The 27,029-nt window shown below is 50.7% G+C and overlaps 1 protein-coding gene across 6 annotated transcripts in view; it reads left to right on the top strand.

Moving 5' to 3' along the window:
• The window catches only part of NRP2 (neuropilin 2), a 90,259-nt gene extending 72,075 nt beyond the window's left edge, over positions 1-18,184 (top strand). For 2 of the 6 annotated variants that reach the window (XM_052791747.1, XM_052791746.1), the window contains exons 16-17: positions 14,605-14,673; positions 15,291-18,184. In XM_052791747.1, coding sequence (XP_052647707.1) covers positions 14,605-14,673; positions 15,291-15,595 — 374 coding nt within the window. In that variant the 3' untranslated portion in view covers positions 15,596-18,184. Of the gene's footprint in view, positions 1-4,090; positions 7,007-14,604; positions 14,674-15,290 lie in introns of those variants that run through there. The other 4 variants (XM_052791748.1, XM_052791749.1, XM_052791750.1 and 1 more) reach the window with 2 other exon arrangements.
• The last annotated feature ends 8,845 nt before the right edge of the window (positions 18,185-27,029 follow it).

Raw genomic sequence — 27,029 nt, 5'->3', positions numbered from 1 at the left:
TAAAAATAATAGCAAATCCTTCCTCTCCTGACTTGGGAGCAAAGCTGAAAACATGCACCTTCCAGGCTCCAGGATCACAAGGCAAATAATAAGAGAATTGTGTGGGTGGAATATCTTTCAGCTCGTGGGTCGGGATCGTACAAGACCAGTCAAGTGTGCTTAAACTGTGCTGCATTTGAGAGTTGATGCATCTCACCCTTAAAGAAAAGGTATAACAAGTAGCTCGAAGCAAGGAGTTAGATAAATACCAGGTTAAAAATAAGAGACATATTCCAAAGAGCGTGGAGACAAACCATGGGGAGAATTTGCCTTTGGGACTGGTGGATTCTCCCACACTGGGTATCCTGAAATCAAGACGGGGATATCTTCCTGGAGAAATGAAAGGCAGCAATTAAGAGGTTGAGGCTGACACTGGTTCTGTGGCATTCAGATTAAATGAAGGTAATACTTGCTTTCATCTGTGCCATCTATGAAAAGTCCAGCTGTGTTGCTTGTCCACAGTGGTTAATGTCAGTGATTTCAGAGAGGAATACGAACTGTGACAAAGCAGTGGCAGAGCAAGGCAGGCAGCCCTCTAGGAGGCCCTCTGGAAAGGATTTTCTCCTTTTTTTCCCCAGATGACATTTGCTCTTGCTTCTTTTGGGTTTTGATTTCTGCTGCACAGCTCTAAAACTGGTCCCTGTAGAGTCTTCCCTGTTGGGAAGAGGAGGGGGCTGTACCTGGCCAGGTTGGAAGTGTGAGCGCAGCAGCACACCCACATGAAATCATCCACTCTGTAGGGATTAAATCAGATTTCCATTGACCGGTGTCCTAAGCTGTGCATAAACACAGCACCCACAAACTTGACAGCAACAGCAGGAGGCGTTCCTTTATTAAGACAAGAGCCCTAGTGAATAAATGAGGAAGGGCAAGTGTGTGTGTGTGTGTGTGTGTGGCAGAAGGCAAAGGGGAGTGGAAAAATTATTAAGTTAAGAAGATGGATTTTTTTTTCCATCTCCCTGAGCAGAGAACTTTTCCACTGATATAAGAGAAAACTTCCAGAGAGCAGCAGAGCCAGTAAAAACAGAGCAGATAACATCAGCGCTGTGTGCTGAGTGGATGGGCAGCTATATTTAGTGGCTGACAGTGTAAGGAAGAACAATCATTAATGTTGGGAATTGGCTTCGTTAGGGCTTAGAGACAACTGAGTGTGATTCCTTAATGACTTCAGTTGCTAAATGAACTCTCCAGACTTCTGCTATCTCCTCAGCAGGGCTGCAAGGTGCGGAAACAGGGGCTGAGGAGGGGCTCTGCACCACCCCTCATACTTGCAGCCCTGGCTGCTGCAGGGGGACATCTGGAGCGGGTCAGAGCCAAGCAGAAGTTGTACTGAACCCGCAGCTGCCTCGAGGTCCCCCAGGGATCCCTCCCACAAGTGGGATCATCTGGGACACATCACACTGCTTCCCTCCATCCCCAGGCAGGCATAGGGCAGAGATGTGTGGGGAGGGGGCAAGGAAGGGGCTCCTCTATGGCCAGACCCACCCTTTGTATTCCCAGCCCTGCGCCAGGCAACGTACAGCCATCGGGAGGCCGTGCAAACCTTCCTTCCCTCTGTTTTTCAGAGGGGAGCGCTGCTCGCCCACAAGCTCGGGAGCTGTCAGCATCCCTGACACCTGCCCCCCTCTCCCCACCCCAGTTTCCACTGGCAGGGCCCAGTGCATATCGGTGGTGTGAGAGGCTGTTCGCCTGTAAACCTCTTGCTGGAGCAAGGCACTATGTAAGCAGAGGCTGTCACCAAGCGTAAACACAAGTGGCCTCTGCACAGCGAGCAGACCTGCAATCTTCCCGGGGGTCAGGTCCGTGCCCCGGTGCTGTCAGGCACAGGCAAAGTGTTGCTGATCCATTGGGGATGGCAGTGGGCCGCATGCGGGTCTGGAGCAGCTTGGCCAGCTGGATCTGCAGTGAGAGACAGCAATGGGCTATCAGTGAAGCTCAGGGCGGTGTTGAACATGCTCACCCCAGCGGGGGGCTGGTGGTGGTCCCCGTCGGGTGTCCCACACTGCCACCCCCTGTGCAGTGCAGTGCTCAGGGAGGCTCAGGGATGTGCTGCTTTCGTTCCCCCGCGCCTGGGTAGCCGGTGAAGGTAGAGAAGGAGGTCGGAGGGCTGCCTGCTCCCTGCCTTTGCCACCCCCAACACACAGCCCAGCCTGTACTCCCCTTCCTCAGGCACCATCGGGGGGCAGGAGGGACGGGGCCACCCCCATTCCTGGCGGCAAGGGGTGGCTGGGGTGAGATGCGGCGAGGGTGGCATATCTGGCAGGTAAACTTCTCCTGAGACATCCGAATTTCTTGCCTACAATGACAATATGTGGGTGGTTCCCAGCCTCCTGCTCTGTAAAAGCAGGATTTGTCTTGCCTGTGTGGCTTTTCTTCTTGGTTTTGAGGGGTTTTTTTGTTGTAGCTATGCACCTGGGTGCAGTGTTCATTCTTATTTTTACTCCCTGTGCCTGGGTTTTAGGGGATGGGGAAGGGAGGAAAGCCTTGTGACTGGCAGAGGAACCATCATTTTGCCTCATTTTTTGTGCCACCAGCAGCAGAAAAGCCGTCGCTACCCCGAATTTGCCAGCCAGTGGCTCAGCTGGTAGGGCATTGTTTGGAGGGGATAGCGGAGGCCGTGCTGAGAGATGCCCTTGCTGCTAGCAAAGTTGGGTGCATCCTGCACAGTTTTGTTTTTTCCCCTTGGCATCCTCCAAGCCTGCTCAGGAAACCAAGCTGGCGTATGGTTAGCACAGAGCTCAACAATATGCTGACACCAACCCACAGGAGCCCCCAAAATTCTGCTTGCTGGCACCTAACCAGGGGGCTGCCCCCTGCCAGTGGGCCGGGGGCAAGAGAAGAGGGCAAGCAGGGTTGGGGGGGGTCGATGTGTCCAGCGGAAGAGCAAATCCTTTGGAGAGTTTCCCCAGGGACTTCGGCCCCCTTGAAGTAGCCAGTAAATAAACATGGTGCAAAAGTGCATCTCTCCCAAGTTATTTACAGCTCAACCCTGCAAGCAGAGCTGGGGAAGTGGGAGCAGTGTGTGCAGGTGGAATAGCGCAGAGCCAGTCTCGGCCGTGGGCGTGAGCACAGGCACCGGCGTTCCTCTCCTCGGTGCCTGCCGGAGGCGCGTGTGCGTGCATGCTTCTGCGGACTGTCAATGAGGTCCTACGCGTGTCTGATCACCAGATGTGCGCCGAGCTGTCCCAGGATGACCTGGGAAGGGAGAGCAGCGCTTTGCAGCCATGCCCTGCAACATGCTGCAGCTGCAAGAGTAGGAAGGTTAACCATTGCTGCGCTGAGCATGGGTGCTGCCTGCCCTTGAATTCAAGGGAAGCAGGTGCTTTTCCAGCCCTCCCTAGATGTGTTTGCTTTATCAGCATGAATTCATAGTCCTGGCTTGCTTAAGCTGCAGAGAGCATGAGTTTCTTATGTGAGCGTTGGGTTGAATTTCGCAGCCTGTGCCGTGTAAATAATCGTTACCGTCCTTTCTCGCTTTAAAAAATAAGAAGAAAATCTGTAAGTCTGTGAATGGGGCACCTAGTGAGACCAGATCTGTGTGCAGAGCACTTTCAGAGAGAGATCTTCTTCTCTGTCTTTTCCATAAGAACGACAAATGTTTCTCCCTGTAATTTCTTTCCCAGTCTCCTGTGGTAACTTCCTTGGCCATATGAGATTACGCTTTTCCTCCAATTAGGAACGTGATGTGTTTTGTCACTGCTTGACAACATCTGCCATGTGGAGACAAAACCAGGCGGCTGATCTGGAGAAGGCCAAAAAAAAGAGGGGAAAAAAACATTTGTTGATGCCAGAAATAACAGTAATAATAGCGTGCATATGGAATTTGTATTGCGATCCAGGCAGCCTGATTAATTAAAAGGGAAGAAAAAGGCCCTTGAATATGTGGGCTCAGCAAACACTAGGCTGTGTTCCCCACCAGGAGCACGTGCCGTATCCAGAGGCGGCCCTGGGACCTCACGTTACTCGGTGCTGTACTCTTGAAAGCATGTGTTTCTTTTTGTGCGTCTGCATGCCTCCCACCTAGCAACCCTGTTCTGTGTCTCCTCCCCAGGGGCAACCCTCCTGCCAGGGACCGAGCCCACAGTGGACACGGTGTCAGTGCAGCCCATCCCAGCCTACTGGTATTACGTTATTGCCGCCGGAGGTGCTGTTGTGGTGCTGGTCTCCGTCGCGCTGGCCCTTGTGCTCCACTACCACCGGTTCCGCTATGCGGCCAAGAAGAGCGATCACTCCATCACCTACAAAACCTCCCACTGTGCCAACGGGGCCCCTGTGGCCGTGGAGCCCACCCTAACCATAAAACTAGAGCAAGACCCCAGCTCGCGCTGCTGAGAGCCGAACAGGAACAAGAGAGCAAACAAAACACAAAACAGACAGACAGACAGAAACTAAGACTTCAAATACGTTGCCTCAGTTTTGCACTTTTTTCCTTACCTAGCATACATGTGAACTCTTAGACATCTCTGTCCCTTCTCCGTCCCCCCAGCCCTCCCCGAATCTTTTACAAACTCTAAACTAATGCTGCATCTTGGATCGCCAGAAGAGACACACCGCCCCTTCACTTCAGAAGTGAATGCTCCCTTTCGATTACTTTTCGAGGACTCTTGGGGTGTCGGGTGGGGTTTTTTTGTTGTGTTTGTTTGTTTGGGGAATATTTTTTTGTTGGTAGGCTTGTTTGGTTTGGGTTTTTTTCTCCGCCCAATAGGCAACCTGCAAGGAAACTTGATGGTGAGCCTGGAAGCTTGTGTGTGCAGCTCGTGCGCGTGTGTGCTAAATCTGTGTATGCGAGTGTGCATGGGAGCGCGCGCGTCTGACTGACTGAATGTATATTTAGAAACAGCCCCTTTTTCATTTGCTTGTTGTTGCTTCTACTTGCACAGGGAATGCTTTCCACCACCACCACCCCCCTTCCCGCCTCCCCTCCGGAAGGTCTGGGACACGTTTATGGTAAATACCCTGATTTGTTTACTTGGGGAAGAGAGCAATGCTTTTTTGTTGCCTTATCTAGCTTTGGCTGGGTTTCTTGTTTGATAGCGTTAATGTCTCGGGTGCAAAATGAGAAGAAGAGGCCAGGCTGGACAGTAGGAATGTCCACCTCACGTGGCTAGAAGAATCCAGAGAGGTTCATAGACATCCAAAAAGTAAGATCTCTCCATCTTATTCTTTCTGCAGCCAACATGATAACACAGCCATTGTTTGGAAGTGGGGGAGGGGGGGACCCTCCTCTTCCTCCACCCGCAAGTGAATCTATTTAAAGTTGCCTTATATCAGAGAAGCTCATAATGAATGTTTTGTTTGTATTTGTTAAAGCCAGCCTTAGGGTAACACATAGACTTCAGCAGGTCTAAGGTGGATGCTAAATACTGTAGTTTCTTGAGAATTGAAGGTTTATTTATTTTGTAAGTATCCTCGCTCTGGGTGCTGATGCTTTTACTTTTACACGGGGAAGGGGGAGAGGGCTCCTCCTTGTCTTTCTGCTAGAAATGTTCAAGGAACAAGTATAATTCCCCTTTCTGGGTTTTGGGTTTGGTTTTTTTCCTCTGCCCAATTCATAGCTGCTGAATCATAAAAATTGCCAGTTGACTTTCTAGAATGTCAATTAGTTTTGTGTTTGCTGATGTTCGGCTTCTTAAAGCATCAGTAACATCTAGCAAGCAAAGCCTAGCAGGCGCACCTGGAGGGCCCAGCTATTGCTGCTGTTTTAACCAGGGAGGTGAGATGGAGCCTCCAACATGCCTCCGACTGTTGAATGGCCCAGCGTATTGTAGTGGAAATGCCTTATATAAATTACTGAATGATGACATGCAAAAGTGGTTTGAATCGTTAACTCTAATCTGTTTGCAGGCAAAAAAAGTACCTCCAGTGAGCAGGGTTCTCCATCTTGTTTGTGTTCATTTGTGACAAGTGATCAGATTCCCTCCCCCCTCCTAAACTTGCTAGTGCTCCTCACCCCTCCTTTGCCCATGAATATTGCATAAAATGAATCAAGACGAGCAGCTCTGTTAACTTCCCTGCAGTCTTGAACTTCCTTTTGGTCTGGGGAAAAAGTGGAAACACAAACGGTGCTGTGCGTACATGGTATTGGCCCCTATTGCAGCGGAGCCCTCTCCTCAAGGGGTCTCTGTTGATGGGGGTGTCACTATCCCTTCCCTCCCTGCCTTTATTCATGCAGCCTGTTTCAGCTCCTCATGCTGTTTACTTAACAGATTTCAGCGGGAGCCCCTCAGCTGCAGCAGCAAGTGTCTAAAATGTGCAGGGAACGCAGAAAACCCCAGGGTGATTTGGCATGGTGAGCACGTTAGGGGGTGGTGGGTCCTCGGGGCAGCATCCCACCAGGGCCTGGCTCCTGCCAACTTTTTGAGGGTGGCAGAGATGTGCCTGTCCCAGCAGAGCTGGAAGGGACCTGGGGGAGCTCCTGTCACCTTACAGGTGGTGCTGCCTAGAAGTCCCTGGAGAGGGGCTTCCAGGGCCGGGGTACTTTCTTCATGAGCCTCCTTGTTACGCAGCACTGGTGTTGCGGTGCATACGGTTTGTGATGTGAAATCCCATCCCCTCTCAGCCAGCTGCAAATTAAAGCAGATGTGAAATATTGGCATGCGCTTGCTGCATTTTCAGGTCAGCCCAAGCCATGTCAGCAGATGATATCGTCACGTTTCCAAAGTCAGTTCGATCTCCCTAGGTCAGACAATCCCCTCGCTTCCACCAGGTTCACCTCCATGGACTTAGCAAGTGCACATCGGTGTGTCAGAGAGGAGAATGTGGCACCCTGTCTTTCAAACCAAAATCACCAAAGACAAAACAGAACGTCACTTCGAGATTTTTATTCCCAGTTCTCCCCCGCTCCTCGAGCCCTGACATCCCCAGCGTTGCCCAGTTGCCTGTGTGTGAAAAATATCTTGTGGAAATTTGAAAATCTTTGAAGATGTATTGTGTGGAATGTAATAAAATGATGATATTTTTATACAAATATCTGGGGTTTTTCTTCCTCCTTCTTTCTTTGCTAATGAGAACGCTGTTGGTTGAAATGAAGCGGTGTTTCAAAACTCCATGTTTTCTTTTGGAGCATCAGGGGTATCTCCTTTAGCAAAGTGAAGCTCCTGTTCCTGCTGCGTGCAGACCTAGCTCCCCGGCAGTGCAGCTGGTGTGCGCACCCTGCCTCACTGCACTCAGGATTGGACCATTAATAGCGGCTTTTAGATCCATTACATTTGTACCAGTCCTTAGTGGGAGTTTTGGGTGGCTGGACTGACACTTGGGATTGTGTGGGGATTTTGCTAACACTGCTTAAGTGCTAAATTGCTCAATGTGATTATGCAGAATTTCTCTGGCCGGGGCCCCTGGAGGCAGGACATCCGACTTCCCGGGGCCCTGGGGGCCAGCTCGGCTGCCAGCTCAGCTGAGCTTCGCGCTCTGTCCCCGAGCACAACAAAAACCGGGTAAGCCAGTACCAAAATTAATAATGAAAATGGCAATGCATTCCGTGAAATCCTTGCTGGGCCTCTGCATGTCGGACTGTGTAGGAGAGCTGCACGGGAGTGGCCCGGGTGCCACGGCACCAAGGGTTTGGAGAGGTGTGTGTCCTCTGCCTTCCCTCCCCCCAAGTCCTCCCAGCTTGTTACAGGGACCTCTGCTGCAGCATTTCTCCTTCCCATCTTCTCTAGGTGCACCTTTCACACCTTCAAAGGAGTCAGCAACATCACATTTCATGTGAAATATATTTTGCTGCCAGTTTGAGAGGTTTTTCTTCCCCTCCTGCATTTATTTTCCTTCTATCACACTCTTTATCTTGGCATACAGCTCAGCTTTGCAATGAAACTTCCTGGCTTTACTAGGAATTCAGGCGATCAACAAAAAAATAATTCAAATGTGATCCCTCGCTTTGGCTGTTCAAACACAAGCAAACCTGAGGACCCATGCCGCCTTTTTTTTTTTCTCTAATTGTACAGCAAAGCCCATACACTTGTAATTTGCATTTTGTACACTTCAGTGACTGTCCAAGCAAAATTCAAAACAAATATGCACATGTGAAAAACAGGGAGGGAGAGACTGGCTGATGGCTTCCCAACAAGGAAGAAAAAAATTCTGTTAAGTAAATGGACAAAAAGGGAGGAATTGTTCAGGGTTTAATTATTCCGTATATGCGCCGCAGCCAGATTGACCGGAGAGTTGGGTGCTGCTCAGGCTGCAGCACATCATAGGGAAGAAAGCAGCTAAAATTAGCACACTTTGTTTAAGAAAATAGATACAACTTAGTGTGATTTGGATGCAACCTCATCTGCAGATAACTTCAGGGGTTTAAGAGTCTACTTGAAAAAAGGGGATAAACTTCTTGGGGTAGCAGTAGGGGCTCCATATTTCAGGGAGTGGTGTGAAGGGTGGAAGTCTGATGTGTCCTGTGTACCCCGAGGAGGGTCCAGATGTGGCTTCCCTGGTTTTATGCAGGGTGATGGTGTCGGTCTTTTTATCTCTGCAGTTGCTGCCATGTTGTAGGGAAAGCAACTCCGTGCAGCTGGCGGGAGAGGGCCCATGGGCCCTCTCTGTAAGCGATGGGGCAAAGCCGGTGGCAAATGGGAGTGTGAAAGGGGGAGCGATGGCCTGGCAAATTAAAGGGCGCCGTGGGAAGGGCTGTGTTGTGCCTTGCCTGGGCAATGTCAGCGTGCCCGAGATGGGTGATCGCTGAGGAGCAGGCTGCAAAGCACAGTGCTCATTCACCCAGCCCGGAGACTGGACGTGGAGCCAGGTCTGCCCAGGCAAGCGCCTGCAAGATGGCACTTGGCGCAGGGAACCCAGAGCTACTTTCCCCAGGGCTGTAAGGGCGAGGTTGGCTTTTTCCTGGGCAGGGTTGAAATGCCTCTGCTGGTGAATGCAATGGAATAAGGTAGAAATCAGATTGTGCACAGGGCTGTGTTGGGATTTTTGCCCCTCTAGAAACCCTGTGAAAACCTACTGACTTTATTGGGGCCAGCCCCAGCTCACCCCGTGTCAGGGCAGCAGTGAGGTGTGCAGACACCAGGCGAGGGCCCCGAGGCGAGCTTGGACAGCCTCTTGGCTTTCCGCCAGAGCTCCTCCATCAGTGGCTTCGCCGGCTCTTAGCAGCAATTGCAGGCGTGACTGCCAGTTTGAGGAATAGTGTCGTTAGCCGTCGCCACTGTAAAACAAACAGCAACAACGGGGAGGGAGATAAACATATCAGGACGCCGCAGAGCTGCCAGCTTCTCCCCCAGCTCCAAGCCCTTGCACGGCAGCGACGGACTGGCAGCGCTGCCCTTGCGCTGAGGAACTGCTCAGTTTGGGACTGGCGAGCTCCAGCATGGAGCGCCGAACCCGAACAGCAGTTCCTTACCCGGGTAGTCCAGCGCTAAGAGAGAGGGAGAGGAAAACCACACCAAATAATGCCACTGTAATGCTGTGCACACACACGCACGCTGCCACCACTGTTTCCCTGGCCTGGTGCCGGTGCTGAGGAGAGGTGCAAAAGCAGGACACGCTGGGGAAAGGGTCGGGCTGCAACGAGGGACGTGGCTGCTGCAGGGAGGGTTTGGCAGGGTCCCCACTTTGGGCAGCCACCTTGGCCATTTGCCATGCGTACGGCGAGGGCAGGGTGCCATGTGCCAGAGGGCAGCGCCGGGGCTGGAAATAGCTGCCTGCCTCTGCATCAAGCACTCAGCCTGGCTTCACATCTCTGAGCGCTTTCGGTGGGAGTCTTCACCTGCCCAGCCACGCTTCCCCATCTTCTCTGCAGGCGGGAGGCCCAAGGAATGCAAGAGGCTCCTCGGTGCCCCCCAGTTTGAAGCTGGTGCCGCAGTGTGCACCATGCACTGCTGCCGGGCAGCCCCAAGGCAATCTGAGGATAAGGTCCAGGGGTTCCCGTGCTGCGGAGGGCAGCCGGGCAAGGGGAGAGGCTGCTTGTTTGCTTTCTTTAATGCTCAGCTGTAGCCAAAGCACTGTTTTAATTTGAAATTTGGCAGGGATTTAGCCCTTTTGTAAACTGAAGTCATTGTGTGTTTCTGGAGGAGTGGGGAAGAGAGGTGAGGTGGATTTTCGGCTGGAAATAGAGCAGTGGGGGATTCAGAGGGAGTGTTTCTGCCTGGTGCCTGTGCTGCTGCTTTGAGAAGTGCTTCCCTGTTCACATTCACCCAGGGTGGGAGGTGTCGCTCCCCCAGCCCCCGGGGCTCCCAGGCGAAGGAGCAGCGCTGCGCCGCTGCCACCGCCAAATGGAGCAGTGTCAAGGCGAGGCCACGGCGGCTGCTCTGCTATGTCAAAACAAAATGATGTGTGTTGGAGTCGTGCTATTGCTGCAGAGAGAAAAGGGCTGGGAATGAGCAAAGGGAGAAAAGCGAGGATGAGAGCAGAGCTGGAGCGCTGCCTCTCTGCCAAGGCTGGGGAGCAGTAGTTTCTGACCCCGTTTCTCTGGGCTTAGCTGGATTTAATGTTTCAGGCCCTCATGGACGCTGTTTGGCAGCAGAGCAGCTGCGCACCTCCGGTACTCCCCTCGCCGGTCAGGGTAGCACCAGCCAAGATGGATGTTGTAGCAGCAGAAGAGAGAGGTGAGCCCATAGGAGGGCACTTGCTGTTTTCAGGCAAGTGAGCAGCACACGGTTATTTCCCCACTGTGGAAAGGACCAGAGGGCAGCCAGCTACCCCTCTTTTGTACGAGGAGGCACAGCCACAGATGTTACTGTGGAGTGAAAGGCGGTAGGTAGCAGAGCCCACAAGCCACCATCACCTGCTGCATCCCCTTCAGCCCCAGAGCCCACGGACCCCTGTGGGAAGTGGGGAGCAGGTCACCGGGAGTGCATCCCAGGCGTTCTCCAGGCCAGACTCCCCTGTGCCAGAGAGGCTGCAGGCAGGCAACAAAAAGGGCTGGAAATTGCTGCAAATTTGATATATCATTTGGGAAAGGCATGTCCTGCCGAGGGGCTCATTTTGTTCACCTAGAGAGAGCCTGAGAGGCACTGTGGCCACCATCTGCAAATGCCTGTGTGTAGAGAGATGCACGGTGACAGAGCTCTGCCCTGGGAGGGAGGGACCCAGCAGGAGGCAGCGCTTGGTGCCCGGACTTAAACCAGACAAAGTCAGTTGAGAAAGAAACAGCAATTTTTTTCTCGATGGTGGTCATTTGCCTTGGAGGAGTGTGTCTAGGTTCCAGCAATTGAGACTGGGTGTCCTCTCCAAAGCAGTAGCTCTTGGCTTGATGCAAAGGTCTGAGGCGGTGGGCATTGCTGGTAACCCCATGCAGGCAGGCTGGTGTTGAGCATGTGTGGTGATGGGAAAAGTATGCCAGTCCATATGATATACTGGCCTCAGCTTTGCAGAGGTGAGCTGCCTTGGGCAGGTTTGGAGAGCTTTCCTGCAAGAGGCACATATATGTCTGTGGTAGGACACTGGAGAACCTCGTCTGCTCTTGTGCCTCCCTCGTCCACCCTGGCGAGGCATATCGAGCACATGTCACCCCCCTTCCCGTAACCCCCTCCCTGGCCCAATCTCTCCCACCCCTGCTACTATTTTAAAACAGATGTACATTAAAGCTCCTTAATCTCTGGAAATACTAATTCTCTCCTGCTCTCCCTCCATGTGAGTTCATACGAATGTGGTACTTAAGTCGCTTCTTGTCTTTGATTAGAATCTCATCTTTCTTTTTCAGGTCCCATAAATTAGCCTTTTAGCTGGCAGTGCTCTCAGATCCAACAGATAACAGCCTTTTCTCAGCATCTGGCTGTTTCCAACAGCATCACTAACATCATCTTTTGGGTATGACCGGCTAGGTGCTCACAGCCATCATTTAGCACACACGCTTTAAAAAGGGCCTTTCACTCAGGAGAAAGTATTCCTTATGTTTAAATACAGTTTCCCCTAACTTTCTTGCATACCCTTCTTCAGTATATTTTTTTTCCTTTTAAAAGGCAAAAAGTCAATTGTGCCTGAAAGCTGCCCTTTAAGGAAGCAGCTCTCCACAGCACAGGGCAATGCATGTTTCTCCCATTCTGCCCAGCAGCTTGCAGGGCTTTTCTGGGGACCGCTTTCCAAGGGGGTCACTTCCCATGGCCTGCTCCACTTGTGACAATATTGCTGAGACTTGTCACAACGGAGCCTAACTGATGACAAATAGCAAGCTAGTTTCTGTGACAGGAAATCATCTCTGCTAGGAACTGAACTGAGACCACCAGCTTCAATTCCCACAGACAGCCACACAGCCAGAGCTGATTTCTGTTAATGACTCGAGAAACCCCAGTATGGAAAAAGAAACATCGAGTTGCATTTTTCCAAAGCCGGCTTAGAGCCCTGCGTGACAACATACAGTCTGATAGCAATGAAATGGTGTGCGGGGAACAGAAGAATGAGGGCCTATCATGGGCCTGAGGAGGAAGGAGAATGGGCGAGGAGGAAGATATCATTAAAGCAGCACTTGGAGTCATATTAGTGTGGGGAATTGGGAAAATTGCTAGAAGAGTAAATAGATTTTGGGCTGGGCTTTTTGAATAAATGTTCTCTCTTTTCAAGTTTTCCCAGCGCTCCTTCCTTTCAGGCTGGAAGAACTAGTGTTCTTTTCAAAGTGTTGATTAACTGATACTTTGTTTTTTCTGGCTTTTCCCTCAAGGCTACCCTGGGAAATAAAAAAGCACCAAATTGCTAGCTTGTTCTCACACAAAATTTAGAGGAGCTACAATACGGAAAGGCAAAAGACTTCTAACGGCCTTTCCCCGCACGTGGGCTCCTTGGGCAGACCATGGTCCAATTTCAACCTTTGCTCATGTTCGAGCAACCTACAGTTTCCATAGGGTTGTGTGGGTGACACGGATGGCAAATTTCACTGCTTGTCTTCTGACAGAGGACTAGCAAAGCAGACGTCTCCACGTGTGAACTGTTTTGCAAGCTATTTTTCCACATGTTCGGCTCTAAATGTTTGCAAGAGGCCCTCAGGCAGTTCTCCCAGCCCTAAGATGTTGCCATCTGGGCCTGTCAGTTCTGGAAATGTTGAGAAATCATGTGAACTCACTGCTAAAGTGAGGATTTACAGAAGATGGTGTGCACCTATGTTTCTTCAACAAGCTACCAGCAGCCTCAAGTCAGCTTAATTACCTGGCTCACTAGACACAGAGCTTGTTATCAGGAGGGGAGAGTGTTGGGGTTTGTGTGTTCCTGTTGCCAGGTTCGCTTGAAAATTCAAAGAAATCCCTTAATCTTTTGAGTGTGGAGGGCAAAAGACAATTCTGCCCAAAGAATGGGTATTTGGGAAGGTATCATTAGTACCATCACAGAGGATCACTGCAGGCAGGTGTAAGGTGGGGTTGGGGCAGCATGATGTTCAGCAGAGCCCCCTGCTCTGGAAGTGAACCTTGAAACGTCGCTGGCAGGGATTGCCTGATACCATTGCCTGGGATAGCAAAAAAATGGATTTGACAATTCAGGAGGCCTTTTCAAGTCCTAAATCTCTGTGCAAATGGGCACAAATATTCATTTATAAAGTTTTTGAATAATTTCTTTGTACATGGCTTTTTAGGCACAAGTTACATTCTTTGGTTTTGGTTGTTCATAAGTAACCTCTTTTTAAACTCTTCTTGCCATTTTTGCACAAAATGCAAAGTAGCCTTGGTTTTCAACCACAACTATTTCAAGGGTGTGACTTCTACCGCTTTCTAGCAGTCCCTGATTTTCTGCATTCCTGATCATTTTGAGGTGTATTCTCAGTTGAGCACCCCAAGTTACAGTCAGCTTTGAAAAATCTAAGCAGATTGAAATGAAAGGGCATTTTCTTCTGGAAAACTGAAAAAGAGCCATAGTAACTGTATGTAGAGATAATGCTAGGAAGACTGCACAGGAAAATAACTTAGTTCTGCTCAGATTACAGCATGTGCATTTGGTTACTAGTGCTTGATCTGAGCTGAACAATAAAAAGAAATGTCACCACTAAAAGGAATTTGGATCAGAGAAATGTTAACATAAATCCCTAGATATGGACACCCATTTCCCACTCTCTCCATTTCAACCAGCTTTTGCATTAAAACATATAATGATAGTACATGACTTCCTCAAATTACCATGAATTTATCTGAAACCCAAAGAGAAACTGGGTCATTGAAGCTCTGTGTCCAGTAAGATGTATGGGAAAAGATGAAAAGTAGTGTGCGCTAAATGGATCTAGCATTAGTGGCAAGTAATGATAGGCGCTAAGATCCTATTCAAAGCTGTAAGAATAATACCCATGAACATGTTAATAGTGAATTATGGTAATTATGCAGGCACCAATGACAATATTTTAGTGCTATTCAAATTATCTGGTTTCTTTGCTTTCACTCGCTCTCTTTTCTTCTTAAAAGCTAGTCATTTGGTGGCCATGAAATGTGATGTAGTGGGAAGATGCTGTTCTCTCAAGTGTGCAAGAGTCTTCATTGACTTTGGCCAAAGGAAGAAGAGGAAGAGTTCTTCCTCCTTCAATGAGGAAGAGCCTTGCAGTAGTTTAACTATTGCTTTCTTCTGGCCGGTCTCGCAATCCAGTGACCAGTGGCAATAATGCCCCCAAAAGGCCTCTTTAAACAAACAGCGCTTCCCATTTTGTTGTTCTAGTGAACTTCCCAAGAATGGAGGATGACTTTCTGACCTCTGAGCAAGACTTTGAAGACAACGATGATCCAGGTTGGTACCCAAATGCCACATGGGCAATTTATCTGGAGGAGCTTGTGTTTCAGTATCAGATGCCACAATTACTCACAAACCTCAGCTTTAGTGGGTGTTAGGAGCTAGAACACGCTTAAGAATGTACACTGAAGTGGTGGCTTAGTGTCTGGACGAAGACATTAGTTTTCTATTCTTGTTTTCCTTTTTCAACAGCCAGCAATCTTGCAAAGTCAATATATTGTATTTGTGTTAGGACAAGTGGAACTGATCTTTCAAGCATTAATTGCTGCTTGCATGGCATTTTGACTTGTAAATGGAGAAAATTAAGTCTGGGAGCTGTGACAGATTGTTTCCACAGTTTTGAACCCAATGGCACTTGAAGGGCCAGAGTTTCAGTGGGTGTAAAATGCTAGCATGCTATTTACATAGCCTGAGATGTAAAAGTGAATTAGGGTGCCTAACTTTCTTGGTAGTTTGGTGCTTTGCATTACTTCTAGACCTGGATTAGCAAATCCCACTGAGGTATACCCATGGTGGTGCTTATACTCTTGTAAGGCCATCACAACTCCAAGTAAGAAATGAATAAAGGGGGGGGGGAAGTGATCCCTGGATAATAAGTGCCCATTCTACTGCAGATTACTTTGGATCGGATAGGAACGACACACTGTTCTCTACTAACTCTCCAGGAACCCCGAAGCTAGACAAAGAAAAAAGCTGGCTCTACACCCTGGATCCCATCCTGGTGACCATCATAGCGATGAGCTCCCTTGGCGTCCTCCTCGGGGCCATCTGCGCTGGTCTGCTCCTCTACTGCACGTGCTCGTACGCTGGGCTGTCCTCACGGAGCTCCACCACGCTGGAGAACTACAACTTCGAGCTGTATGACGGCATCAAGCACAAGGTCAAGATGAACCACCAGAAGTGCTGCTCGGAGGCCTGATGGGTGCCCTGGGGATCACCCTCAGTGTTGCGCCCGGTGAGGTGGGCTGGCGGGGGGGTACTTTTTTTGCTGTTTTCTATGGGAACTGAATGCCATAACGAGGGGTGTGGGAGGAGCGAGGGGAGGCGCTGCTCCTGCCGCCAGGTCCCGCCGGTGAGTCACGCTCCGCCAGGACCGAGCGGGCTTTCCCGCAAACTGGACTGTGCTGGGCGAGGAGGCACCGAGACCCTTGTTTGTTGGCTCATCTTCATTTTCTGCTGATGCGAGTGTCTGGGACGTGGTGAGGGATACTGGTTTACCTTTTGGATGTGAGAAACTAAATGTTGATTGTTATTTCCCACCTCCTTTCTCTGGTGAGCCTCTGAGAAGGTTGAGGGATTTCTTCAGCCACCCTGTCTTTGGAAATAACACACACACACACACACAGACACACACACACACACAGACACACACACACACACGGAGACCTGGTCCATTTTAGACCCCATCCAGATATCGTTTTAGCTGTAGGGATTTGTGTACTTCACACTAAGTCCAGGAAGCTACAGTTTCCAGTCCTGAAAATGGAAGCATGTTGTTACCTTCAACTTTTCTTCTCCTGGTAGGGGGGAAAGGTGGGATACTGGCTTTAGTGTCGATGGTAACAACAGCCCTTTCTGAAATCATTAAGAAATAAAATAGAAAGGAAACCCTATGTGTAGAAGCACCTCTTTGAGAGAAGCTGAAGAGCCTTAAAGTGATTTGTGAATAAGAGCCATTTATTAAATCCAGATCTTGGATTGCAACAGCTGAGGCCTTCATCAGGAAGGCCTTTCTTTGAATCTCCCACCCCTCTTGATCCTGCCCTTTTTCTTTTTCTTTTTGCTATAATGAGAAAATTGCAGCAAACAAAAGATAGAGCCTGTCAAGCTGCCGGCGCTCAGGCGACAGCTTTGGAAAGGGGGCTTTGCTCGGGCTTTGACTTGAGGCACAGTGCCGAGGCCTCTCCGAAGTGCCAGGGAGGGAAAATGAACAGGGAAGGAGGCTGGAGCCATGCCCACGGCTCCGGGAGCCCGGCTGTGGCACCCGCCGGCCCCCCTCGCCTTCATGGTGCTCCCCTTCTCTTTGGAGCTGGGGGGCACGAGCTGGTGCCGTCAGCACCGCTGGACCAAACGGCTGCCGCCGTATCCCCTTCGGAGCAAAGCTGCGCTGCTCCTGATCAGTAGCAAAACCCAGAAGTTTTATTTATGAGCTGTGTTTTGTTTTACTTTGAACAAGTGCCTTAGAAGAAGTATTTTTCCTCCATCTGATGATCAGTGCTGTATCAGACAACAAGTGAGGCCTTCGTCCTTCCCCAGCAAAACACTTTTCTTCACCACTCTCTACCGGGTACAGCCCGGCTGAAGAAGTCTGGTCCTTCTACTTTCAAGTGGTCTGGCTACATTGTCTGGCAGCTGATACCTCTCCACTTACCACTGTGCCGTGGGAGAGGAGTGTTATGAAAACAATTTAATGGAGAAAAAGAGTTCAAATGCTGGGCCCCAAACCAATGCCTTCATTTCCAATTCAGTACAGACAGATCACCCTTATCAGCTTGCACATATATAAGCGAGAAACCTTTCCAGCATGTTGAGTTTGCTTTCCAGGGGGTCTTTGGAAATACCTGACATGTCCTGATTTTACATTTTGCCTAGCAAATAGTTTGAGTTGAGGATGGATTTTTTTTCCTCGCTAACCGCAGAGCGCCAAAGGTGTGATGTGCTGTGAAGCTCAGTTTGCACAGCCCCTGCAAACACATCCTGCAGGAGGGCAGGTGTTTGGGGAGACGAGCAACATCTGGAGAGGAGATGAGCACGGACAGTGCCACAGCTGCTCCTCCGTGCCGTGGGAATAGGAACATTTGTCTAGTGTTTCATGAAGAGCTCCATCAGACAGCAAGTTTTTAGGAAAAAAATCCATCTTCTCCACTGTAAGAAAGATGCTTGTGTTACTGGGGAAGTAGCTATCAGCAGCTGTGTCATCAAAACATCCACGGTTCATACACGCACACGCAGAGACGCGCACACGCAAAGACCTTCATTTTTTTAATTCACGCTGTGCACCCAACAGAAACAGCAGTAAATGTATCTCAGATTCCCCTTTCGAATCACCTTATTTCTTTTGGCGTTCTTCGTGGACAAATTCCACGGGGGTGTTATTTTACTGTACAAAAGAAACAGGCAGTAAGAGGAAATGTACCAGACCATTTCAAAGCTGGATTGCTGCTGCTTGATGATTTTATCCCCTTCAAATCACAGGAGAGGGGAAGGATGAATGGAAAAGGACCATACAGTAGAAAAGTTGACTTAGGCAAACCATAGGTGAAAATATATAATTAAAAAGGTGACGTTATGGTGTCTCGTAGACGTACAGAGAGAAGAGTTCGTATATACATATATTCAGAAATAGTGTGTTTGCACACGCACGTGAATTCTCTGTATGTATTGTGTATGTGACTTCTTATTCCGTGGGACTGACTCGTGTTAATGTATCTCTTGATCTGGGGCAGGAGTGTACTGCTGATCTTGGCACTAACTTGGCATGGGCCCAGCGAAGCGTCTGCCCTGCGTGTCCCACTTGCCCCTTCCAGACGGGGCAGGGCCCACGCACATGCGCTTGCTGGGTGGGAGCAGGCCAATAATGCTGCAAAGCCGATACCTCACTTACCTCTGCTGGGTGCTTTACTGTTCTTCTACGGAAAACTGTGTTTGATTGTAACTTCAACAGGGGAAAAAAAAAAGTCGTCAGTGCATTCAATTCATTGCATCCTCCTCTGCAAATAGATTAGGTTTGCTGATCGCAATTCCCTCTGTGAAATTCAGAAAAGAAAAAAAAAAAAAAAGAAATCGGTGTTAATGCCTTTGCTGAAATGGGCTGTTGCCTCCACACCCTTCCCGTGGCGAGGACGTGTTACTAACGGGCGGGCTGCAGTGCTGGGTTATTTAATTTTGTGGGAAGGCGTGGGGGGTGAGCATGGGCAATCAAACCATTAAGAAATTATATGCAGAAATGGAACTTCTCCAAGGTTTGCAGTTCAAGGTGTTTGACCGTTCACTGGCTGAGCCAGGACTTATGGACTTAAAGAGCTTTTACTGTGATTCTTCGGTGTAAAAAAAAAACAAAAAAACAAACAAAAAAAATCAAACTGTGTTTATATGATTTGTATAAAAACCTTTTAAAATTACTATTTAATAAACATTATGGTAGAGATTATGTTTCAGTGGCTTTTTTATTGATGAAAGAGCAGCAACAAGGAAACCAAACTGAGAGGGCTATGGGTGGCCGGAAACCAAACTGAGAGGGCTATGGGTGGCCAGAAACCCCGGGGAAACTGAGGCACAGCTGGAGACGCACGGGGCCATGCCCACCATGCTCCTTTGCTGCATGCTGCCCATCCCTTTGGGTCACCTCGGGCTGCCTGTCACCCCGAGGTGACGCGGGGCTTTAATGCAGACCCTGTGCACACGTGTCCTCCTGCTCAGCCACATCTCTCCTCCCAGAGCCAGGGACGGCTGGAAGCTGCTCTACCCCAAGAGCAACACCTGAGCACAAACCCAAAAGCAGACACAGGTCCCTTCCTGCCACCCTGCACCACTGCCCGGTGCTGCCAGCGATCCTGCAGAGGAGTGTGGGTTTAGGGTAAGAAAAACATAATTTAGGACTGAAATGGCTCGGTGCTGAGCCAAAAGGTGCAGTCAAGGCTTTGCAGTGCAACCACATAGCGGGGTAATGGCCAGCTGGGGGGATGATGGCTGGGGGGAGGACACTGGCTGCACAGGGGACTGGGGGTGACTCAGAGCACAGCAGCACAGCCACCACGCAGGGAGAAACCTGCACCCTCTCTGCCTCCTTCCAGCCAGCCTCGGGGCCGCGCAGCGGGCCAGACTGTCCCCGCTCAGCCACCTCACTGGGGTGCAGGTGCTGGGTGCCAGCGTATCCCTGTCCTGGTCCCTGCGATGGCAGGCAATGACCGGGATGGCGCAGTCCTCTGTGGTTCGGCTTCAGCCTCACCCTTGGGGGTCACAAGAGGCGTGAGGCAGGGTGGACTCCTGGCAAACCCCAAAGCCAAGCCTGGCCCCACGCACTTGTCTTCTCCACCCTCTCTCCTCTCTGTCCCACCGCCCTGATGGTGGCCCTGGCCCGGGGGGGGGGGCCTCACATCTCGCACCCTGCAGCTCTCCCTGCGCCAGGAGCCAGGAGCCAGCACGGGGCTGCAAGGAGCTAGCTGAAGCAGTGGGGCTGAACCTACAGCATGGAAACGTGTTTATTTACAGGCACCCTGACAAACGAGAGCCAATCCATCAAGCCCCGGGCACCTCAAGAGCAAATGAAATTTTGCTGCCGTCTCCTTACTTCCAACGCTGTGGCCCCCTCCTAAAGCACGCATGTGTTAAAGAGGGTCTTTAAGCGATGAAGGGCAGCTGGCAGCTTAGATGAAGATGACAGTGTAGCTGCAACCTTGACAGCTCTTCCCTCACCCAGGAATAAAGAACTGATGTGCAGATTGATACCTGGGGGAGAGGCTGTCAGAGAGCAGGACGGAGACGGCAGATAAGCGACTCAATCAGTGTCAGACCTGTCCTGCCGTAACACCGCCTGTAAATCACTGCGGTTAAAGAGGTGCCTCCACTAAAGCGAGGAGCAGAAAGCAGGTGATAGAAAAACAGGTGGAGAAGCAGATGTGTGCACCGACTGGGTTAAAAGCCTGAGAGCTGGGCTGCAGCTGCCGCCTGGGCACAAAGGGGAGGCAGGCACCCACTTCAGGAAATTGAAATCTTTAGGGGGTTTTTTAGCACGAGCTGGGATTGCATTTGGGTGGGTTGCTCTGCAGCCGGCAGGATGGGGTAGGACCCAGGGGTGCCTGTGTGCATTTGCCATGCACAGACGGGTACCCGCTGCCAGCAGAGGCTGGAGTATGGGGGGGCCATGGGGGTGTTTCATGTGGCACAACGGTAATCAGCAGCTGAGTGGGCTAATGAAATCGATTTCACCATTCTCGGGCTGCTCCAAGATGGGGATCCAGCCGCTCCAGCACGTCCTCGAGAGCTGATTGCAATCGTGCACGCACCCTCGCTGTCTCTTTTGCCCCTTCTTCTCTGAAATATTCCTTTGCTTTCAGTTTAATGGGAAATCTTTTCAAATAATGACTTGCTCTCTGGACAGCTGGGGGCTTGGCAGTGAGGGGGAGCCACAGGGCTGAGCTAATGAGTGGATTCGTAATTAATTAATTGCAGGCAGGTGCAAGTGGAGCCTCCCGTCGCCTCTGTCTCCTCTATCTCTCTCTGAAGAGCTCCTCTGTCTCCTGGAGCCTGGCGCTATCACCAACCTTCCAAGGGGATTTAGCTAAACCTGGTGCTGGCTTTGCCATGGACAGTGACTTTGGCAGGCAGGATGGAGGCTGGTGCTCCCATCCCCTCTGGCGACCACGGGGAGCCTGCCTGTTGCAGCATGTTGCCTCTACATCTCCATAGCTGCCAGGCTCCCTACGCTCAGGCCATGATGACTAGCACCACAAAGCACTTTCTCTCTGCCAGCCAGGTCCCCACTGCCCCTCCCCAGGGAAGTTTGATTGCACTGTTTGCTGTAGCTGCACTGAAATAGTTCACACCTTCCCGCTTTACACCCCAGATGGGCCAAACCCGCCTGGACATGAGAGGTGTTGGTGAAGCCCCAAGTGCTGACTCCTGGTGAGCTGAGCACTGGGGACCCCGCTGCGGCTGGTGCCACTACTGCTGTGTCCACGCTCTGTCCTTTCCGCCTTACTTTGGCTGCTCCAGTGGTCGCTCAGCAGAGCCCTGTGGATGTAAATATGGAGGGTGACACTGAGTTTTGGTCTATACAGGTCCACAGCAAAATTTGCATTGAATTCAGTAGGTCCCTATTGTCACTCACGCTGATCAGGTAGGATTAGGCTTTCCTATCAATACCTGTTACATACAGTGACCCATTTAAAGCAACAAACTCACCATGACTAAAGCAGTTTAATAGGAAAATAACTAATCCTTAATGTGTTGAGAAGAAATGACTCCTCTCTAGGCTCCTGTGTCCTAACTCAGTGGCACCACTAATATCCAAAATGGAAAGCACTGAATTAAACACTCAGCAGCTCTACCCCTGCCTTGGCCTGGGTGCCAAAAATCAAGGGAAGAAATATAGCCCAGCTTCCTTGTGCTGCTGCAGTGCACGGAGGGCTGTGGGATGAGCCAGCATGGGCTGGCAGCTCAGCGCTGTTTGCTGCAAAAGACTTTGCTAACATTTCCTCAGTTAAGTGTTCACAAACCTGGAGGAAATAGCTGTCCCAGATGTTGCTGATAATTTCCTATCAGGTGCCTCCTGGCATGGTGCGGGGCTGCTTTGTCACCCTTCGGATCAGCTGCCAATCTCATGCTTAATAACGGAGTTGACTGACTTCTTTACAAGTGCCATCAAAATTTCTAGCACTATTTTTGCCCTTCTGGACTCTTGGGTTTACACAGAGAGTAACTCTACCCTGGCTTCAAGCCCAGCTTTCTTTGCAGCTCTCGAAGCACACTCCCAAGCGGAGTCGCCTTCAGCAGGTGCACAGGGCAGCTCTTCCCTCGCCTCACCACCTCGCCGATGGGCTGCGTTGGATGACACAGAGGCAGCCCTGGGCCATGCTGCTCCTTGGGAAGTGCTTCCCCAAGGTGTCCTGCTCCACCACACGAGCAAAGGGGTGAATTCTTCCAGCAGCCTTCAGAGACAGCCGTTGCCAAATGAATTTCAACCTCATATTTTAAGAAGACATTCAATGTGCTTACCAGAGCTGGGGAGCCCTTTACACCACAGCAATAATCCAGTGATCGGCCATGAAATCCTCAGCACAGTGTCACATCCATCCCTTTCAGCGGAGAAGTTTTATTAACTTAGGGTGTGAAAAGTTTCGGAGAGCAAAAAGTCTCTCTCCCTCAGAGAGAAATAAGGATGATTTAAGCAGTCTGGGTGTATTTGAGATGGAGAGCGAGTCCCCCAGCTGACACATCAGAGGGAAAAACTGTAAGCCGAGGCTGCGTTTATTAAAGAAGGAAGCTGGGGCTGTGTAAAGCCAACCTTTTTAAGCACTCCACGAGAGCATTTTAATAAAAAGCACAACAAGCCCACAACAAATCACGGCTTGGAAGCAAAAAAAAAAATGTCAATTCCTGTCAAGTGTTGAAGAATCGTCTGAGCTTAAGGAAAAGCGAATACCTGCTACGCTCCCCTCCCCTGCCCTCTGCTCCTGTGCACGGAGCAAAGCTACCCCAAACGTCGCCTGTGACACACCGCAAATCACACCGGGGAGCAGGGGGGGTGCCCACCAACCCAGCCGCAGGAAGGCCCACAGAAGGATTGAAGCTTAAAGAAAATGAAATTTATAGTCAGAGCATTAAAATATTAAAGGGCCTTAAAGAACAGCCATGAATCTGACTTGGGGGGGGGGGCAAGACTGTCATCAGGCAGAGACAAATGGATGCTGGACTTAACAACTCACATAAATCTGGCAGAGGAGAAGAAATAAAGCCCAATCAGACCCAAAAAGAAAAAAAAAAGGCAATGAAAAGATTTTGGGGCATAAGGAGTGAAAAGGAGAGAGAAAGCTAAAGAAGATAAGGAGTTGAAAGCAGAGAAGTGATTATAAAAATAGCAGCAGAAGTACAGATGGAAGTAGAAGAGAAGAAATTCTTAAAAATGGCCATAAGTGCCCCAGTGGCACAGGTATTTTTGACATTCTTGCCCGAGACTACTTGTTTTTCTTGTGCAGCAAGAATTCATTGGGTGGGCTTCAACAACTTAGACCCTGCGCGGACATAAGGAGGAGCAGCCCCTACCATGCAGAACACCAGCGTTAAACGACCCAGTGAGGAGGGGTGGGCACAGGGAGCCCCATACAGCCCCAGCATTCTCGGGCGTGCCGGAGCGAAACCCCTCCATTTCCAGAGGCAGACCAGCACTCGCCAGGCAAATCCACACATGCTACTCCCCAGGAGCAGCACAACCTGTTCCTGAACTGGGGATCAGCTCCCCCGAGCTGTGGCTCTGGGCTGACCCCAGAGCTTCTCCGAGAGCCGTGGCTAGTTGCACAACATCGCCAGGCTGCAGATGCTCTGTGGTGCAAGAAGTCGGTGGGATGGACCCGCCCAGCCCCACACCTTTCGCCCCATGTCACCGGGGTGCCCTCCCATGGGGTCTCCCCCAGTGGCAGCCATGCCCCGCTGAGACTGGGACGGCTGGGGATCAGCCCCACAGTGCCTCGGGGGCTGCTGCCACACTGGGCTGAGGAGAGACTGCAGATCCAGCCAGGAGCCACAGCCAGAACCCACAGTAAGTTGGGAAACAGGGTGCAGCGAGGACTGGATTTACAAAATGCTGTCTGTAAGCCAGCCCTCCCTCCAAAACGCTAAACAAAAAACAACATTCAGATACATTTCAGAGGAAAACACGAAGCATCTGGTTCCCTTCGCTGGTGTACATAGCAAGAGAAAAGTTGGCAGTACATTTGATTACCATAAAAGAGAGAGCTATGCAGAAAAAAGCCACATTAGAGTAATGTTGCCCAAAACAAAGTTAAATGTCTGCCTTGTTTTGAACGTGCTCATGGTGAAAATGTGAGCAAAGGTCAGCCCAAATTAATGAGCACTGCAAATGAATTGGCTGGGACTGGCACCCTGCCACCATGTCTCGCCCAGCAATTCTTATTTATCTATTTATTTATTTTGCTGGATGAGGAGACATCCCACAAACACGTAGAAAACCAGGCCTGGCACTTCCTATGGGTGATGCGTGCCATTTCAGCCAGGGTGACTGGGAGCCACAGGCTTGCACACCCATCTCTACCACATCCCTCTCCTGCACCCGTGCGGGGGGGTGATGGGAGCCCAGCTCTCTGCCGGGGGACCTTCCCCAGGTACTGGGGGCCCTGCACAAACACCTCCTGCCCCGTGCCGAGGCCAAGCCAAGCACCACGCTGGGGCCACCCATCCCTCATGGCCCAGACAGTGATGAGAACGGGGACAGGCAGGGTATCCATGCTGCCTCCCCGTCACCACTGCCCGTTGCTGTCACTGCAAGAAAATCCCAGTGCCTGGAAGGTGCCGCTTCCCTGCCAACACACGGCAGGACAGCTGTGTCAAGGAGGGTGACGGATGTGTCTGCTCAGTTTTATGGAGCAAAGGGGGTTTTCCATGGCTCTTTCTGACACGCAGGTAGTGATTACCTGCTGAAGCAGCTAAAAACTTGGGTTTGTTTTGGTTAAGGGGGAGGAGGAGGAAGAAAAGCCCAGCCCCAGCTCTGGCTTTCCTCGTGGAAAGGAAAAGCCATCCCGGCAACTCTCGCTTTTCTGAACTTCAAATACACAAACACTTCAGTGCCATCCAAGCAATTCCTTCCAGCTTCAGCAGCAACACATGCTGAAGGGCTGGGGGAAACACAGAGGGAAACATGCTGAAGCAGCCAAAGGCAAAGGCGGCAGCACTGTTAACCCTTCCCGCAGGCATCCCCGTGGGGCTGTGTGCCTCAGGGGTTCGGGGAGGGGAGAGGGATGCAGAGCACATTAGCCCATCTCCCTGGGATGGGTGCCTCAGCCTCAGTCCCGCCAGCTCTGTGGAGGCCAGATGCAGACACAGGTACCTGTGAGGAGCATCCTCATCTGGGTCTGGCAGCATTACGGAGCGAGTCACAGAGTCCCATTTGGATGCTGTTTCAAAAATAGTCTTGGGGTTTTTTTCTCAAAGGAAGAAGTTAGACTTTGAGAGTAGAAACAGTGTTAGCCTCAATTTAAGCGGGAGAGCTGGGTAAGAACAGGCCCCTTTAAGCACACTTTCTAAGGCAGGTTCACATCTCAGCCACAGCCCAGCCGTGCTACCGGCGTTGCCCCAGCCAGGGCCGCAGGCAGGCATGGGGCTCTGGGTGCACACCAGATTAATTAGCCCTGCTGACCGCCATCAAACAGCCTGGTCCGTGCTGCCGATGCAATCTCCAAAGCTCATTAAAACAGACCTGTGCCACACTTGGGAACGAGCCAGTGTAATGCTTTGGGTGTCATGATAAAACCATTAAAATAGCGATCTGCAGTCCCTGGCAGGCCTTGCCACACAGTGATGCCAGACCGTGGCACACGAGGAGGGAGCTGTAACGTGACCTGCAGCTGAGCTGCTCTAAACCAGGATCTATTTCAAGGGCTAAGCAGGACAGTGGGGCTGTGTCGAATGGTGGAGGGTTCAGCAGGTGATTTGGGAGGATAGAAAGGGCTGCTGTATCTTATATTTCTGGATATTCACGGTGTCACAAACAGGACATTGCTCAATGACTTAAAAAATGAACACCTCTGCCTGAAGTTATCAGCCTCAGGATAATGACAAGGTTGTGAATGCAGCGATATTGCTGGAATTGAAGAGATTCAGCATCCTGACTCAGGAATAAGTGATGATGATTCCCCCAGATACTGGAGATGAAGGGGAGATAATGCTGATGAAGCCCAGGGATGGAGCGATGGCGCAGCCACAGTGACTCATCGCAGCTGCCCAGGCAATTTGGCAGGCTAGGAAAATATTTGCACAAGTTTTAACAAGCCCCATCCGCATTCCTCCTGATGCCTGGGGGATGCCCTGATGAATTTGGATGGCAGTGGTGGGGTGCTGGGCTCCTCCAGCTGGGTGAGCAGGGTGCAGAGGTCTCCCTCTGGGCATACGGGGATTTTCACATCCTAAAAACCTCTGGTCAGGCAACCCAAACTGCACCGTAATGCTGTCCCTGACAAAACCAAACACTTCTTTTTCAAACGAGGAGGCTAACTATAAAACACCGTCTCTTGATGCCCCCATCTAGCCTAGGCAGGATACACTTTGGCTCAGTCTGCAAACGCAGACAGCGCTGCCAGCCCTGTGCCTGCACCAGGCTTGGCATCCTGCGCCTCCTCCTGAGGACAGGTAACTACGGGATTTGATCCACTGCAGGACAAGAGCTGGGAGACCCGCTCCTCCTGGCTGCCCCCCTGCCCCGCAGTCCCCATGTGGAGGCGCAGCCTGGGACACCCACCTGCATCCATGTGAGGAAGTCACCACCTGCTCCTGAGCATCCTCGCATGGAGAAGGAGGCTCCCAGCACTTGGTGCATCATTCGCTGTAAGCGGGTGGTGGGGCTGGAGCTGCGTCTGCTGGAGCCGCTGCCTAATGTGGGTCAGAAATGTTAACCAGCGTCTTAAAAGTAAACTTTTGTTTGCACTTCCAGAAGAAAAAAGTACACCCGGAAACCACACCTTTAAAAAAAAAGAAGGAAAGCATGGAGGTAAATACAATTCATTAACAAAATAAATTAAATAAAATCAAGGCTGGCATTGTGTTTCGGTGGCACTGAGTGACAAAGCGGGGTGAGCTCATTGGGATGCAGACGTGGGGTGCGGGAGCAGAGCAGAGCAGGCTGC

The sequence above is a fragment of the Harpia harpyja genome, chromosome 7, assembly GCF_026419915.1.
Source record: "Harpia harpyja isolate bHarHar1 chromosome 7, bHarHar1 primary haplotype, whole genome shotgun sequence".
NCBI classification, from domain to species: Eukaryota; Metazoa; Chordata; class Aves; order Accipitriformes; family Accipitridae; genus Harpia; species Harpia harpyja.
The sequence above is the reverse complement of the archived record's forward strand: the minus strand, read 5'-3'. Positions and strand labels throughout refer to the sequence as shown.